At 42.5% G+C, this 17,875-nt stretch overlaps 1 protein-coding gene across 8 annotated transcripts in view; it reads right to left on the reverse strand.

Moving 5' to 3' along the window:
* Positions 1-17,875, reverse strand: part of PPP6R3 (protein phosphatase 6 regulatory subunit 3) — a 133,521-nt gene that overhangs the window by 70,010 nt on the left and 45,636 nt on the right. For 7 of the 8 annotated variants that reach the window (XM_058526205.1, XM_058526211.1, XM_058526208.1 and 4 more), the window contains 3 exons: positions 9,243-9,475; positions 4,126-4,312; positions 718-855 (listed from right to left, as the gene is read on the reverse strand). In XM_058526205.1, the coding sequence (XP_058382188.1) occupies positions 718-855; positions 4,126-4,312; positions 9,243-9,469 (552 nt within the window). In that variant the 5' untranslated portion in view covers positions 9,470-9,475. The remainder of the gene's footprint in view (positions 1-717; positions 856-4,125; positions 4,313-9,242; positions 9,476-17,875) is intronic. The other variant, XM_058526212.1, reaches the window with a different exon arrangement.

A 17,875-nucleotide genomic window follows, 5' to 3' on the forward strand; every position in this document is an offset into this window, starting at 1 on the left:
CTAGAAGAAGGCAGTGAAGAGAGGAAGAGAGAGATGTCAGAGAAGGCAGATGAGAAACCTCATCTTTAAGTTACTCACAACCTCCCCTCTTTCCACCCTAATTTCACCTATGACAGCTCTTCAAGAGTCACATCTATCCTAAAATAACCATCTCTCTAAATTTTAAAATATGTACCCTTTTGGAAGTAAACTCCATTCTCCCTCTTATCCTGTGCATCTAGGTACCCGCGAGAAGAATATTTCTTCTGAAGCCTGATTCCCTGGAAGTATGGACACCTCTCCTTTCTGACTTTCAGAGAGAACCCTGCAGTGCATCTTCTTAAGAGAGAAGCCTCGGAGCACCGTCAGACGAGGTTTACAGCTCCTGACCTTCTTATTGCAGCTCTTACCCGCCTTAAGACTAACCCTCAACCCATTCCACCTCCCCACTCCCGCTGAGACACAAATCAGCAAAGGGAAGGATCCCCTCTTTCAAGGGGCTGGATGAGGAAACATCCCATATACCTAGGGATGTGCACATCTGGAATCCTAACCCTGCAAGATCTGCCTCTCATCCTCTCTCGGAACAACCTTCCTTCCCGACCCTCCCCTCGCCCCGCAGTTTCCCAGACAACCTTCTGCTACCAATCCTCTGGAATCCCGTCCCAGCGCACAGCAGCCCAGTCAGCTCAGGTGCCACTCCCCACCCCAGCCAACGACAGTCATAACTCTACTCACGTTCAGCACGTCTTGCCTGGGCTGTGGAGGCTCGATGCATGTCAGGAGCCTGAGCAACAGATCCATGATAGCCGAAGTTCCTATGTGCTTTATAATAAGGTCTACAAAATCACGTTTCTTCTTTAAGAAATCCACAATCTAGAGGAGAACAAACCAAAAGTGAATGACACGTAACTTGGGAACTATAAACTTTGGAATGCTTTCAATCCTATTCCCTCTAACTACCCTCTCCAAAGTCCCACCACCACTTTAAGTTAAGGACTGGCAAATGTTGAATTAGTAATACGATGTCAAATCAGAAAGCTTGTTAATTGTTACAATATTCAAAAACCCCTTAGAACAATTTTGCCAAATTATCACATGTTCCCTAACACAAATACACCATAATAGAATCTTTTATTTCTGCACACTTTCATTATTAACTCACAAAGAATGAGGATCAAAAATGTAATACACCTATAAAGAGCAGTAGACTATACCATTTAACAGTTTATGGACAAAAAGCAAGTCTATTAGACTTCGCACTAAATGCAGAATAAATATTCAAAATCCTAATTACACTCTAGCAAGCAAGAGAAAAAAATTCAAAACAAAGATTTCTACCTCAGCCAAAGTGGCTAACTCAGAAACATTTGGGTTTTATTTCAGCAATTCACCGGATGAGATTAACACAAGGTGGGTGAACGTGCAAGAGGCTGTAGCTACACTGAGAGCACATGAAAACAGTAATCATGTTATGGCCCTGCCACCTGGGCCTCTTCTGTGCAGGAAGAAGAGGGAGACCGTTCTGTCCTGTACACCCTCGGGTACCTTCTGATTTCTGTCCGTGTGCACGAATCATCTATTTAAAAGTCCCAGAAGCAGCATGGCTGGTGTGGCAGCTGCTCTAACAAAGTCTCGTGAAGTCTCTCAAAAACCTGCCAGGTGGGGTTGCTTAATTCAATGTTACAGATGAGGAAACCAAGGCTCAGACTGCTTAAGTATTTTGCTAGAGTTAAAAAGTGGCTGCCCTGAGATTTAAACTTAGATTTGCATGCCCCTAAAGCCACGACCCTTCCATTACCCCACATGAAGAAGTCTAGTAGCCAGAGATGACAACTAAGACCGCTTCACACAACCAGTGTAAATGCAGGATTAACCCTCTCACGCTGCTTCTCTAGACAATGAGGTTAGCCATTGTCATGTAAATCTTCAAGAAGTTATACATAATGAATCCACTCACAACTGAGTCACACAGTAGTTTTTAAAAGCACAGTGGAGAAGAGAGAAGGGAAAAGTCACAAGTGGCCAAAATACTGCATGATTCAGTGGCAAAAGCACTGGATCTGGAGCTCAAAGGCGCAAATCGCAGCCAATGCCATGGACAGCACAGCAAGGACAGTAAGATGTCCTAACTGGGATGACACTGTTGAGGTGCTAAACCATCCAACACTGAAGATGCCCTACAGCCGGACTTCCTGCTCCTCAAGCTAATAAATGTCTGTATCGGCTAAGCCAGATTGAGTCTGAATTTTTTTCATTATTTGCAATTGCATATATCCTTACTAATCTAATCTAATCTTACTAATCATGTGATGGGAAACCTTTATTTAAACTCATAATTCTCAAAAGGACAGAGAGGGGCCCAGTTTGGCCTGTTCCTGTAGAAGAAAGATCAAGAGCTATCGAACCCCCGTTGTTATCATCCAAGGAGTCCTGAACCAAGCACAAGCAACAGACTGACTGGGGCCCTTCTCACCGCACTTGTCTGACATGTGCCATCATCTTTACAGAGACAGTACGTCTGCCCTTAAAGATCAACGCAAATACTCAGAGCCTCAGAAAGCTTCAAGTATATTCTCACTCTATATTAAAGGGATACTGAAAACCAGGACCCACAAATTTGGGTCCCCTTAGCACAGAGTGAGGAGAAAAACCACGATGAAGGTGGAAGACCTGTTTCGATAATGCTACAACTATCTGGAACTAACTAGTAGCTTGGGTTGATGGGATGACTTGCACTTTCCTAAAACAGTCAGCAGAATTGTTATTTCTCATCAGAAAGCAGAAAGGGGAAGACAATCTGTATTAGGGTAATCATGATTTGGGGATTATTATCTAAGAAAAAAGAACCTCAATTCCAACACATTTAGGAAGGTCATTCTGCTTAATTAAGAACACGAAAGAACGATCCTGTCTTTCTAAAATAAAACATGGACCCACTTCGCCTTGGCACACAACACAGGTACTGGGCCTAAAATAGTTCCAGTCCCTCCATGTCTGCTGACAGCAAGGACGGGTCACAGAGCCTGTTTTGCACCACGAAGGATGCCAGGCCCAAGTGGTGTGACCACCTGCACCTCTGTTATCACAGTCTTGCTCGCTGCACTCTGGTCTGTTTGTACCTGGGCTCTGAGGTTCTCGTTGCTCTCTGGGTGCCTGTTTCCATAAGTGGATCACAATCTCCTGCTAAGCGGATCCTTTTCACACCAATACCCACTAGAGCAGTAATTCTCCAATTTTAGCATGCATCAGAGTCATCTGGAAGGCTTGTTAAAATCCCAGATTGCTGGGCCCCACCTCCGGAGTGTCTGATTCAGTAGATGTGAGGTGGGGCTCAAGAACTTATATTTCTAACAAATTCTCAGGTGGTCTGGGGACCACAATTTGAGAATCACTACACATACAACAGATATTTGGAAAATAAAGTTCCCAAGTACATCTGAATTGTTTAAGAACAAAACAAGGAGGGGGCTGTGGGGAGGAAAGAACCAGAGGAAAAAGGAGAGGGAGGAGGAGAGGGGGCGGGGGATTCTCGCCATCACAGTGAGGTATGAATTTCTGTCAAACACTACTGGACAGGAACGGCAGAGCTACATAAGTACACGACAGCCTATACTCAGACGTCTCAAGCTAAACACTTCAGTTTTTGAGCGGAATCAAAATAAAAACAATCACCGTTTGCATAACCAATCATCAATTAGATTTATGGGAAAGCCTTATTCAAGCTTCCTGTGTGATCATCATTAGGGGAAAGAAAAAAATAAACAACTGTTACTTTGCCATAAAGTCACTAAGACTCCACTCGAACACTCAATTGACTGCTCAGCATGCACCATGATGCAATCTCCACAAATGGATACCCAACATTCTCATGCTTCTAACTACTTGTCAAAGAAGAAACCAAAGGATACTAAAAAACTGAGATGCAAGGCACTTAGAAAAAAGTTATGTCAAGTTAGAATACATTCTTTACTGTGTCCGTCAGTGTTAAGTTGCGCGCATTTAGAATGCTGAAGGTTTAAATAGATTTTCTCATAGAACCTGGACTTAAGGCACACTCACAACACTGAAGCAACAAAATCACGAGGGGATCATCTCAGGGGGATGATCAGCCCTGATACTTACCTTCTGGAAAACAATATTTACCTGTTCTGGTTTTCTGCTGATAAGAATACTTAGCACCTTGCTGAAGAAACTGGCAAGTAGTGGGTTCAAGGGGGAATCGTTTAGGAGGAAGCTATATAATTTCATTAGCAAGGATTCATCTTCTCCCAGTCTATCATTCATCTGGGAGACATCAGAAGTGAGCAACTCACAAGATATATTTGGATACCTAGAAGAACAGGATACTTATATCATCATCTATAGTAACAGTTTAATTACATGAAGTAAAACACAAATCAGAAAGGCTTCCTAAAATTTTGTGAAAAATAACAAAATCATCTTCTGGGACAATCCATTCTGTTCAACCTCTAGATTAAAGTGAATTTTCCACTGTGTCTAAAAAATTGTTTCTAAACCAAGCATCAATAGGAATACATTTTCCCCAACAAACAAGAGCACATCTAGGACTCAGGAGCCAAGGGAGGTCATGCTGCAGGGCGTGGGCCTTCACAAATGTGGAGATGAAGCAGGAAAGAGCCTTGGGCTGCAGCCGTCAGCAGCCTGGACTGGCGTGGAAAGCGGCACCGCTTGCAGGCCAACACAGAGGATGATGGTTTCCTGGAAACTGCACTGCACACAGCACCTTTTAACTACCCAAGACACATTTAAGTTCCTGGACCAGCCACCTCTACTTTCACAAGGGTTGCAAATGGCACTAGAAAGTTGTTTTGGGAGACTTATCAAGTGTTCAGTCTATATTACTCCTTAACGGAATAAATACTCAAATACGCTGAAGCGGAGAGCCAGGACGTCAGCCTGAGAACCCAGCTGGGAAGCTGTATGCAAAAACCGAGCGCTCCACACCAGTGTTCCAAGGTAGTCTGGGGACCAGCCACAATCGGCTCCCACTGCTGTGGGACACAGACCCCCCCCAACCCTAGAAAACCTGCACCCCTAAAGCAGGCTTGCCTTCGAGCACCAGAGGACTCTCTCTCTCTGAACACTAGGCAGCAGATCCATTTTCTCCACTCACTTCTTTTACCACCAATGGTTTCTTGTCTGTTTTCAATAGCAACAATGGAGACTCCACAGCCCACCCAGACTACACTCTCCTAGACCCACAGGTCACTTCTCTGCTCTTTATTCCTCCCTGTCAAGCAGCCAGGATCTAGAACCAGCTAGGCATCAGAAGTGGCATGCTCAAATACTGACCAGGACAGGGAGGTGACAAAACAGCCAGAAGCAGCTGAATGACAACAGGGAGAGGTGAGGACTGTGGCTATAATACATGCAACACCCTCGAGGCATCTAAGACCAGCAAGTGGCTGCCTGTCTTGAGGCCCCTGGCTCAAGAGGCAACTGGCAACAGAGCAGAAGGCTGCAGAACCTAAGAGGGTCTGGCATGAGGTCAGAAGACTGAACAGTACGAGAACATCTCAAGATGAACCTCTGTAGATAGGAAAAAAACTGAAGAGACAACAGAACTGACAGGTTGTGTGGGCATGAAGACCATATTATCAAATAGCTGTATTCTGGAGGCTTATGGCTCAACCAAGTTAAAGTCTTCCTGAGTTTATGTAACATACGGGCTCAAAGTGCCTACTATAAAGTCACCACTACGCTGGGGGCAGGAGTACACAGTGGGTACTGGCACAGCTTCTGGAGCCACACCCTCTGGTTCAGAACCTGTCTCCACCACTTACAAGCTGTATGACCTTGGGCAAGTTACTTAACGTCTCTGGGCCTCAGTTTCCAAATCTGCAATATTAAGACAATAGTCCTTACCTCACAGAGGAGGATAATACATACAAAATATTGAGAAGAAGGCCTGGAATGAAGGAATGCTAGCTCTTTTTATTCCTCCTTATTTTCTACTTTACAAAACTCTATAAAACTCAAAATGCTCTATGGCGGCAGGGGGGCCTTGTCTCAACTGCCCCAATTTGAAAGTTGCTGGCGAATAAAGAATCAGTAAAAGGTGAACCAAATGTATAGGGTGTATTCTCCAAATTCTGACGCAGAAGGTCCAGATGAGGGCATGGGCTTCTTTTTCAAGTTTTCATGAATTGTTCACTATTTTCCCATAGGTGACTCAGAAGTATGATCTAGCTAAAGAAGCTCACACATATGGGGACCTAGGCACTATACAAAAAGTTCCAAGTTCTGGTTCTGGACAGGCTGGGGTTACTTTCTCTCTCCCTCTCTCCGTCCTCAACATTAAACTAGCTTCTAAAACACCCAAAGACCCCCTCCATCCCACCCCTCGGCAAAGCCTCTCCTCTTCCCCCACTGCACGCATGCTCTGATCTCACTTCCTTTGCACTGAGAACACAGAAGCAATCAGAAGAGAATTCAGCCCAAATGCATCCCAACCTGCATCTGGGCCCCTTCCCCCTCCCCCTACACAGGAGCCAGCCTTGCTCCTACAGCCACCCCTCGACTCGTCCTGTTGACCACATTCCCTCCCACCTACTCAAGCACAGTGCAGCACTAGATCTCCTGCTCCCTCCACTCATCTCCCTCTGTACTTACTCCCTCATTCTCACAAGCATATAAACCTACCATTATTTTTTCCATCTAGGGAAAAAAATTCACACACCTCTCCTGACTCCACATCCGCCTGGAGCTCCCACTTTCTCCCTCTGCTCCCTTTCCAGGAAACCACTTCAAAGAGCTGTCTCAACTCTGTCTTCGATTCTTCCTCAAAGGCACTCCAAGGCCCACGTGTTCCACGCTGCAAATGCCAATGGTCACTTGGCCCATCAGCAGCAGCCCCTGACCCGCTGTCCCAACTCTCCTTCCTGAAGTCTGTCTTCCCTAGGCTGGCAGGGTAGCAGCCCCTGCTAGTTCTCCTCTTGCCTCTAGCCACTCCACAGTCCCTCTCTGTCAACTATGACCCAACCAACAGCATTTTAGTTTTTGGATTTATAATACTACTTAAGGACCTATTTTTAAGTTCTGTTAGTTCGAATTTATGCTAAATTATTTAAAATCAGAGGTATCTGTCATTAAGATTAAAAAGGCTAGTGTAAAATGACAAACCTTTAACATGTTGTAGATGATCACTGAATTAAGTTAAAACAGTGATGGGGTTCAATACACGTAACTAAGATATAGTTATGTGTAACTAAGATATAGTTACGAAGTTCACAACACACAGCCATCACTCTACCATCAAGAAACTATACACTAGTCTAAATTTCCTTTAATGACTGTAGTCAATCTTAACCCTGAAAAGCTGTCAGATCGCATCTGAAAAAGACCTCTATGCTTATCTAGCTGCTTGAGTCATCCAGTTATGTGTACATGACACACAGCTGGTGGCTCTGTCCAGGCTGGAAGCACAGCAGAGAACTGCTCTGCCCAGCTCAAGTCATGCTCCTTTGAAATGGTGCCACCAAGAAGACTGTGTGTCCAGGGAGGCAAACCTATTCTCATAACCCCAAAAGTAGCACAAAAAACGCTGGCATGACAACACAACAAAAGCCACGACTACTTTTTGATAAAATACACATTTTCCATACAGCATGCCTACTCTTCCCCAGTTAAAGAGGTATTAGCTTCATTCAGCTAGTGAGGAAACAGAAGGACAAGCCCCTTGCTTAAGTTCTCACAGCTTGTGAGAGGGGAGGGCTACCCACCTCCCAGCTGGGCCTGATGCAAAGCCCATACCACACCGCCTCCCACCAGGATAAGCCCCACGACAGGCGGCACTTACAGATGCTGGCTCACTATGAAGGGAATTCCAAAGCAGCAGAGTGTCTATCTTTTGGGAAATGGGAGTATGCTAGTATTTCTTCTGCCAAATTTCTTTCCTCTTCTTTTTTAAGGCACTGATCTCTGAGTGGACACTGTCATTGAATGCTAGTTGTCAATCTTAAATGGCTGGCAGGGAACATGACTTCCTAGAAGATCCAAGCCACCAGCAACTTGAAAGCATTAGTATTATTTCCCTGATAGCAAAATTTTCCCCACGAAGAAATAAAAAGATATCAAAAAAGAGGAACAGACTGGGGGAGAAAGGGCAAAGGAGAATCTACTAAAGGCCATAATTCTTCCTATTCCGTTGAGTTTATTTAATAAATAACCAATGACTTTTTATTTCTGAATTTGTTAGATTTTCTGGGGTGTGGGGGGAAGAGCCAAATATTTCAATAGAGTTGGAGATGAAAAAATAATTAACTGAAACCCCAATACTTAAAATACATGTGGAGTACAGGCACAGCTCATTGTACTGCGCTTCACTTTACTGCACTTGGCAGATACTGTGTTTTTTGCAAGAACCTCCACCGACAAAAAGATTATGACTTGCTTCAGGTTCAGGTGACGGTTACCGTTTTTCAGCAATTAAGTATTTTTTAATTAAGGTATGTACATTTTTTTAGACATAATGCTACTGCACACTTAACAGACTACAGTATAGTGTAAAAATAACTTTTATATGCACTAGGAAACCAAAATATTCGTGTGACTCACTTTACAGCGTTATTTGCTTTACTGCAGTGGTCTAGAAACGATCCCGCAATATCTCTGAGGTCTGAGGTATTCATAAAGAGTTTCCAGGGGTCTGTATACAAAATGTTATAAGAGACAGTAATAAAGGATTCCCACTGTACTACCGTTCCGCTTGTAAGCAGATGACACTAGTGATGAGTAGATAAAACCCACTGTAGTATCCAAGGTGTTACCTGCTTAAATGTAGCTACACAAACGTTCACCAAAACCCTAACTCTTATTTTCAGTTAACAAAAGGTCAGAATTTATTTCATCAGCAACATTCTTCATAACCCCAGCTCTGGCTAAGATTTGGTGTGTGATCGTGGGTAGTCACATTATCTCTATCTTCCTATGTGCAAAGTAGAGAAATACTTACTTGGATTGTCTTACTATTTTAAGAAACTTTATCACTGTTGACAAAACGCTTTGCCCTTCCACAAAACCTCCTGACTGAAATTTAGAACACTCATTTTTAAAATCCTGTAATTTCACCGGACTTAGTTCTAGAGATGAGGTACTCCACTGAGCCTGTCACTCTCGACCATCTCAACATTCTGTAAATGGTCTACACAGCCCCAGGGACTTGTTGGACAAAACGAATATAATATTCTACCCCCACTTCACTTTAGTCCCACCCTAAAGAGAAGATTGAATTTTCTTACTTGTATCTGATCTTTTCATCCATGTCTTGAGGTGGTTCTTCTATAATGAATGAGACTAAATCTTCGAGACATTCTGCTTTTAACAGAAACTCTATAAGTTTGCGATTCTGAGCTTTACATTCCTGTAAAACATCTTCCTCATCCATTAACTCCTTCAGTGTTACATCTTCTCTTTCTAGAAGTGTGTCTATGTGGGATGATGAGTGAAGATCAAATTTCCAAAACATGCTGGTCTAAACAAAATGCAGAAAGTATTTCAAATAAAATTTCAACTTCATATTAATTTTCCAAAATTCAAATTTCAGCTTAGTTTTACAGTCTAAAATGCCAACTTGGGTCACATAAGTAAAATAAGTTTCATACTGAACCTATAAAATACTTTTTAAATAAGTAAAACTGGCAGGATTTTTTTTCCTTCTCAGAAAAGAAAATATTTTTATTAATAACAAAAAATTTTGACTTGAAAATGCTGAAAGAAATCTAAAACTTGGGATGATTTTAACCTGCAAACTTAATCCATCCAAATTTGGTTAAGAAGTTAATGCTGCGAAAGACAGAAAGTAACCCTTTCTTAAAAGTGAAGAACACATTCTTACACAGGACTAATATCCTTAGCAACAAATGACAAGTATTGAGACCTAAGTATCTAGCACGCTTCAGAATACTAAAGAATTAAATAAATAACGACCACAAACCAGATTTTTAGCCACTGACAGCACTGTTTCACAGATGAAAGTCTAAAAGTCATAAAATGGTAAAACCTGTATCACTCTTAATAAAGAAACTAAACAACCAGAACCTAATTCTTAAGGAATTAGAGAACCGACTCGCCTCAGTTACTAGAAAAAACATCTGACAATCAACCTAAAACAATCACTCCACGGTACCACATACACACTCTCCCTTCATCTTCCTCCGGAGCCTCCTCAACAACGAAAACACAAGGTTTGTTTTCTTCAAGTTACAGAGTTAAAGTAGGTCCTTAGTGGTTATAACTGGAAATATGAAACACAGAGTTCACAATATAATCTAGAGCTGCCATGGCAAGAAAATCTCAAAGGCCACTTTTGACCAACAGGACAAGATAATGGCATTAAACACAAGTCCTGGTTAGAGACAGAACCATTCAAAGGTCATTCCTACCTGTCAAAGATGCTCACTGCAGAATTCCTGAAGTTGGTAACATACACTTACTCCATGTAACCCCAAAATCCAAACCTATAGATCAGTTGCAGCTTCACTACTGACCTAGTCAAGTGGCCTCTGTTACCATTATCACCCAAAAGCATGTTCATATCCACATGTGCTCATTTAAAATCCTGTGCTGGAAGAGCCTAGGTACAAGGAAGGTGGTAACCTATGGATAGCACACACACATTTTTAGAAGTATATATTTTGCTAAATCCACCCACATTAGGAGATCAAGTAGGAATATCATACTGATCAATCTAGGAATAAAAGAAGACAAACAAACTGTGCACCATGGCAGTTATTCAGGGACAGGTAAAGACATACCCACTTCACGTGACTGCACTGTTAAGTGTATGATCACAGTGTTTTAAGATATAAGCAGTTTTAAGGCAGCTAAAAAAAAAGACTTCTTAAGGGAACAACTTAGAATATTATGAAATATGGTGTTATAAAAGTTGTCCCTGTTAAAAACAAGCTTTAACTGTTTCAGAAGAGACATATGGCAACAGGACCGAGACACGGTTAGGGATGAAAAGCTACCATGACGGTTTGCCTAAACCAGACTGGCAATGCCTCACTCGAGGGAAACTGGCATGCAGGACTGAAGCTTGGTGGGATGATATAGCAGGGCCCACGACATAAGGCACAACTGTCTCTTTCCTCTTAATGATCAGGCCAATAATTATGTATAGATACATCACAGAACATGCTAGAAAAGTAATGTCACGACTCAGCACGGTCAGCAACCACCCACACTACTAGGCTAATAAGTGACCTCTCTCCTCCAAGACAAGGAGCAGGCAGAGTGCCCAGTGGGCACTGTGACACACATGTGCTAGCGAAAGAAGAAACGTACAGAGTGATGCATTGATTAAGGATGAGGATACGTTCTGAGACACGAGTCCTTAGGCGATTTCGTCCTTGTGTGAACATCCTAGAGTGTACCTATACACACCTAGATGGTAGAGCCTACTACACTTCTAGGCTACATGTTACTCATCTCACGGGACCACCGTGGTCTACGTGGTCTGTCGTTGACCGAACGGCTGCCATGCGGTGCACTACTACTTCGAACACAAGAGCAACCTACTTCCACTTCTAAGGCAATTACTAAGGAAATCAGGATAAAGATGATATACGCATAACAAGAAAGGAACTTTGGGAAAAAGACAGGGGAAATAAATCTTATACATAAATGCTTCTTTCGTTTGCAGATTTGCGGAAAATGTCAAACAAAAAAACACATTCATTATGCCATTTTATCCCAATAAAACTGACAAGGAGAAAAAAGACAAAAGGATACCAAAAGACAACTCCAAAGGAGGAAAAAAAAAGATTTCTACGCCTACAAAGAGGAAGGAGAAAAGTCATCGCTTGTCTGGGGCACAAAGTAACCCCGTCAGCATAGCCCACAAGGCTTCCGTTGGCTCATTTTTCTGTGAGTCTTTCAAATCACAAATTCTAAGAAAAGTATACTTTCCCACTTTCCCCCACACTCAGTATTAGGTTTATGATGACCACAGTAGCTATATTCAGCACAGTGCCCTCCACCAGCATATAAGTCACAGGCCCTGTTCAGACTCCAAGTGCGTGCTAACTCGCACTGTTCTCTAAGGACGGACACCGGCACGGGAGCTCCAGTGGAGCTGAAGTAGCAAAATCACGTGGAAGAACCATCGTTGATGTCAGTCCACCTTGTCTTCAAAGCTGATCATGGAAATTTGGATCCTAGGATGTCTACAGATTGACAAAATAGTTCATTCTACTTATTTTAAATACTTCAGCAAAGTCACTGACTGAAGGGCTTACCAGGCATATTCAAGTACCTTCCCACACCCAGTGCCCCAACGTGATCAGGTCAGTATGTGCTTATTTTAGTCTATAAGCCAAATTTCTGATAATCTAATAGTCTCTCCAGTCCAAGTAAGAAAACCAGAAAAAATTAATAATTTAGCTTGAAGCCTTTATTAAAATTAGGTCTCATTTAAAGTATCATGTCTTGGGCCGGCCCCGTGGCTTAGCGGTTAAGTGCACGCGCTCCGCTGCTGGCGGCCCGGGTTCGGATCCCGGGCGCGCACCGATGCACCGCTTCTCCGGCCATCCTGAGGCCGCGTCCCACATACAGCAACTAGAAGGATGTGCAACTATGACATACAACTATCTACTGGGGCTTTGGGGGAAAAATAAATAAATAAAAATTTTAAAAAAATTAAAAAACAAAAAGTATCATGTCTTTTCATTTTTTGTAAATATATAGGTAAGATACTAAGAAATAAATCACAAAAAAGCAAATCTGATATCTAGCCCTTACTATTGGCTAATTATAAACAAAATATACACTCATATAGTCATCAAGTGAAAACTATAAATGTCTACAGTCTACAAACTAGATAAAGTCATACTTCTAAATTATGGATCAAGATATAAATATTTACCTCAAGTAAAAGCCGACTTCCAAAATTTTAATCTTATAAAGGTAACTCATTAAGTACTGCATTTATAAAGAAGACCAATAATTTAGTCGTCCTGAAATAAGAGCAGGAGTTGGCAAACTGCGGCCCACAGACCAAACCCAGCCCACAGCCTGCAAGTGAAGAATGGGTCTGAGATTTTTAGAGGGTTGTTTTAGGAAAAGAGAAGAACATGTGACAGAGACCATACTGCAGCCGGCAAAGCCTAAACTATTTACTATCTGATCCTTTACACAAAAGGTTTAGCGTCCCTTGCTCAAGAGGAAAAAGAGTTCCCACTAACTTTCTTTTCTGCTATCTCTGAATCCCCAAGGCATCCACCCCAGAGCCCTCGCAGCCTGCCCACCACATGCAGCCTCCCTTCCTTAGGCACTCACGCAGACCATGTTCCCAAATCCTCGGGCAGGTAGGGATGGCTGCATGACCAAGTCCTCCCCAAGGCGCCATGACCCATAAAAACCCCTATGATTGGTGGTGAACATGATGTAATCTATGCAGAAATAGAAATACAATGATGTACACCTGAAATTTTTACAATGTTATAAACCAATGTTACTGCAATAAACAAAAAATTAAAAAATTAATTAATTAATTTAAAAAAAAAAAAAAACCCCTATGAGCTCTCCTCTGCATCTGGCGGGATGCCGATGACAAAACAGGCCCTAAGGGACAGCAGAGCCAAAAAATGGAAGAAAGCTGCCTGCCAACCTCAGGGCCTGCCCTAGCGGTGCTCCACTGAGCCAGCGTACACCTGGTCTGCGCTCCAGCAGGGCAGCCAACCTGACCAACCAGCTCCTCTAATCCCTGAGCCCAGGACTGCATGTGTTATTGTACTTATTTAAACACAAGGAAAGCAACTCTTTAGTAACTGTTTTAAAATACCTGTTTCAAAACTTCTTTGGCATTCCACTATCCCGCATTACAATAGCATTGTTCAAATCAGAACACTTTGAAATACACATTTCTGTAGTGCATTTTCTTTAAATTGGGTATGCTGCAAACTTAAAAATAAAATATAACCACAGGAGACTCCTTAAGTAAACACTATGTATTTTATCATTTAGCCAACAGCACTCTGAGTGGAAACCAAGGGCACTGGTAAATTAGCTATGCCTGGCTTGGCCCTAGCTTTCATCTGTGGCCTTTGAAGTAGAAACAAGTGGGGGATGAATGAACAGTTACAAAGTTCAACTGCCCAGGGCCCTGTAGTAAAATGGAGTCCTTTAAAAAATGTAACTACTGGGCCGGCCCCGTGGCTTGGTGGTTGAGTGCGCGCGCTCCGCTGCTGGCGGCCCGGGTTCGGATCCCGGGCGCGCACCGACGCACCGCTTCTCTGGCCATGCTGAGGCCGCGTCCCACATACAGCAACTAGAAGGATGTGCACCTATGACATACAACTATCTACTGGGGCTTTGGGGGGAAAAAATAAATAAATAAAAATCTAAAAAAAAAAAAAAAAAAAATGTAACTACTCTACGATACTCAGAAACACTGAAAGGAGTCACAACTTCAACAGCTCATTTTTAGTAAACATAAATACACTTTAAACTTCATACCCTAGCTGTACTTGAATAGGATTTAGGGATAAGAGGGAATACAATTTCTTACAGTAAACCAAATCATGGGTTTTTTAAATCAACAAGACAAAGAGGAAAATGGAAAAACCAAACTAACCCTTCATCTTTCTTCAAAATCCTGGAGTTGTTTTATAAGTTGGATTAAGTAGCTTGAATATAGAGTTTTCTCCAAAATGGCTGAAGATTAGGTGGGCAGGTCACTGGGGAGTTGTTACCTGATGCCATAGAGGACGACCTCTGCTGTTCTCTGCGTTCCCCATAACTTTACACACAAGTGAAAATTACCAGCTTAAATGTGAAACTAGGAGCAAAGGATTCATAAACCTATTCATCTCAGATCAACTGCTTTAATTTAAGGTCCTCTGAAATTACTGAAATACCTTCCTTCTCAGAAGCAAAATCTGGGCCATGATACCTTTTTATTTCAAAAGCAGTTAAGCAGTGACACTTTGTTTCTGGGAGAAAAGGTGCTACCCTGTCTCTCTAACACAGGACCTGCGATGGTGATGTGGCTAAATCATTTGCCAGAGGTGTGACAAGAACGTCAGTCCCTCATAGAATCTACCCAGGCAGAGTAGAGGGTATTCAACAGGGGCCCAACTGTGGTTTATGTAAACCACCTATAACCACTTGCTTTCATCAAATAAACAGCATTTGCCCCTAAGCCTTGTTAGGACTATTAAGCATCTAAACAGACATGGATTCCAACGCCAGCTCCACTACTGGCTGGCCCTGAGGCCTCGGGAAAGCTACCTCGCCTCTCTAAGCCTCAATATCCTCGCCAAGTCAGTCGGCTGTGAGGAGTTGATGAGAAAGGCCCAGGACGGAGGCTGGAACAGGCAGCCGCTCAGTGAGTGGAAGCTACTGTGCAATAAACATACGCACCACTGAAGTTGGTGAGCTTTAAATCAAGGCTTCCCAATGGGCATAGGACACACCTAAGGATCCTGTTAAAATGCAGTCTCAGATTCTGACTCAGGAAAGCAGGGATCAGGCCTGAGGTTCTGCATCTCTAGCAAGTTCCCAGATACCACTGCTGCCCTGGATTTAAGCCATTGCTGACCATTTGTACAAACTGCAATAAACATATTCAAAATAATTATATAATCAGGAGAAACAGAAGAAAAGCATACTATGCCAACACGAGACTGTGTTATTTATTTCAGAAACAAAGTCCCTGTGGACAAGCTGATATTAGTGGGTTTTCTTTCAATATGACAGAAGCAGAACATATCACTTTCCAACAGGAGCCCAGAAAAAATGACACCACAAACATGCTAAAAGATACACTATTAGAACTCTGAAGAGAGAAACTGCTGATCGTCCTACCTATGAATGAGAAGTAAACTGTGGGAATGACAAGGAAGAACATCAATGAATTTAAAATTCAAAGTCCCCTATTCATGGGCCGGCCCCCTGGCTTAGCGGTTAAGTGCGCGCGCTCCGCTACTGGCGGCCCGGGTTCGGATCCCGGGCGTGCACCGACGCACCGCCTGTCCAGCCATGCTGAGGCCGCGTCCCACATACAACAACTAGAAGGATGTACAACTATGACATACAACTATCTACTTGGGCTTTGGGGGGAAAAAAGGAGGAGGATTGGCAATAGATGTTAGCTCAGAGCCGGTCTTCTTCAGCAATAAGAGGACGATTAGCATGGATGTTAGCTCAGGGCTGATCTTCCTCACAAAAAATTAAAAATAAATAAATAAATAAAAAATCCCCTATTCATATGAACTAACTCTAGCTGAATTTAGCAATTTTCTGTCTGAGCAGGATAAACTGTACTCTGCAAACCCCAAGTCTACACACTGCTATCAACTGTGGAATACCTGTACCCAGGACTGGCTGGGCCCAGGGCAAAATGTTCCAAGTTTCAAAAAAAGATTCAGAGATTATGAAGAATTTCAACACAGCCAAGCACTAAAGCAAATGCTTCTGGGTGTGGGGCCCTGTGAGACTGCACAGGTCCCGTACCCACAGAGCCAGCCCCGTCTATACCGTCTCATAACTGGCCCCACTGGAATCATCAAGATTTCATATCCTAAATGAGTATCTGCTAACATACTCCAGTCTTGCAACAAACGTGCATGAGACACTTCTAGTTTAAATAGTTGCAATTACCTAAACATACAGAGTACAAACTACAAAAACAGGAGCAGCAGCTGCTTCCACCTAAGATTACACACCGGAAAGACTTGAAGACAACAAAATGTGTCATAAATTTTTAATACTATTTCTTTAAAATGTGCTATGAAGGGAGCATTTGTAACAGTGTTTTTCATGATCTTACACAAAGGCATGCAGGCACCTACTGCCCCGGTTCATTGCCCACACCTCCCGTCTCCCTGCAGCACTCCCACAGGCTCCCTCTCCCTCACTGTTAGAGCCATGCTGGCTCCACCCATCCTCCAAGGGGGCGCTGTCTGACAGAAATATCACTATAGCCACAATGTCAGCCACATGTAAGTTTAATGTTTCTAGTAGCCACGACAAAAAAGTAAAAGAAACTGGCAAAATTTATTTTAACAGTATATTTTATTTAACCTCATATATCCAAATATTATTATTTCAACATGTAATTTCTTTGGTACTAAGTCTTAAAAATCCAGCTGTATTTTACACTTACAGCACGTCTCAATTTGGACCAGCCACATTTCAAGTGCTCAAGAGTCACATGTGACCAGTGGCTGCCGTGCTGGACAAGACAGCTCCAATTACATGATTACTACGATTATGATTCAAACTTTCTCTCCTGGTACTAAAAATAGCCCCCATCCAATCTCTTTCCACAGCCAAAGTCAACAGCTAACCAACCACCTTTTCCACACCTGGGCCAATGTGGGGTGGGTGGGGAGAGGCTATGGGCCACGTTTTTCTTTTCTTTTAAAATATAAACATACATGAGAAATTATGTTTATTCTTACATATATAACTTGGATATTCTTCAACTCAAAAAAGTAGGTCACAAGAAAACCAGAATATTTGTTCGCCTCTACTATCTAGGAATATTTGGAGGGATAAAAGGGAAGTTTTCAAATTCTTCACCTTGAAATAATGAAGAGGGCTAGATCTTGAATCAGGAGGGCCACGAGTGGCTCTATATTGGTTTAGGTAAACCTCGGAAAATTTTTAAATAGGTGCATGTCTCTGGGAATTTATTTCATTTTATAAGCTAATTCAAAAATATTACGAAGAAGAAAAAAAATGCCTAGGTTACTTACACATGTTGGGAAACAATGATGTTTCACTAACGTTAAAAAAAAAAACTAGACTCCCCTCTCCACCTGCAGAAAACTGGCCTTCCTGGCCTCCATTTAGATTCAAAACAACTTGCTTATTTCACAAGTGGCAGACAAGTTTACCCCCAACCCCCAGCCGAGTTTACAAGCAG

This window comes from Diceros bicornis, chromosome 31 (genome assembly GCF_020826845.1).
Source record: "Diceros bicornis minor isolate mBicDic1 chromosome 31, mDicBic1.mat.cur, whole genome shotgun sequence".
Classification (NCBI taxonomy): domain Eukaryota; kingdom Metazoa; phylum Chordata; class Mammalia; order Perissodactyla; family Rhinocerotidae; genus Diceros; species Diceros bicornis.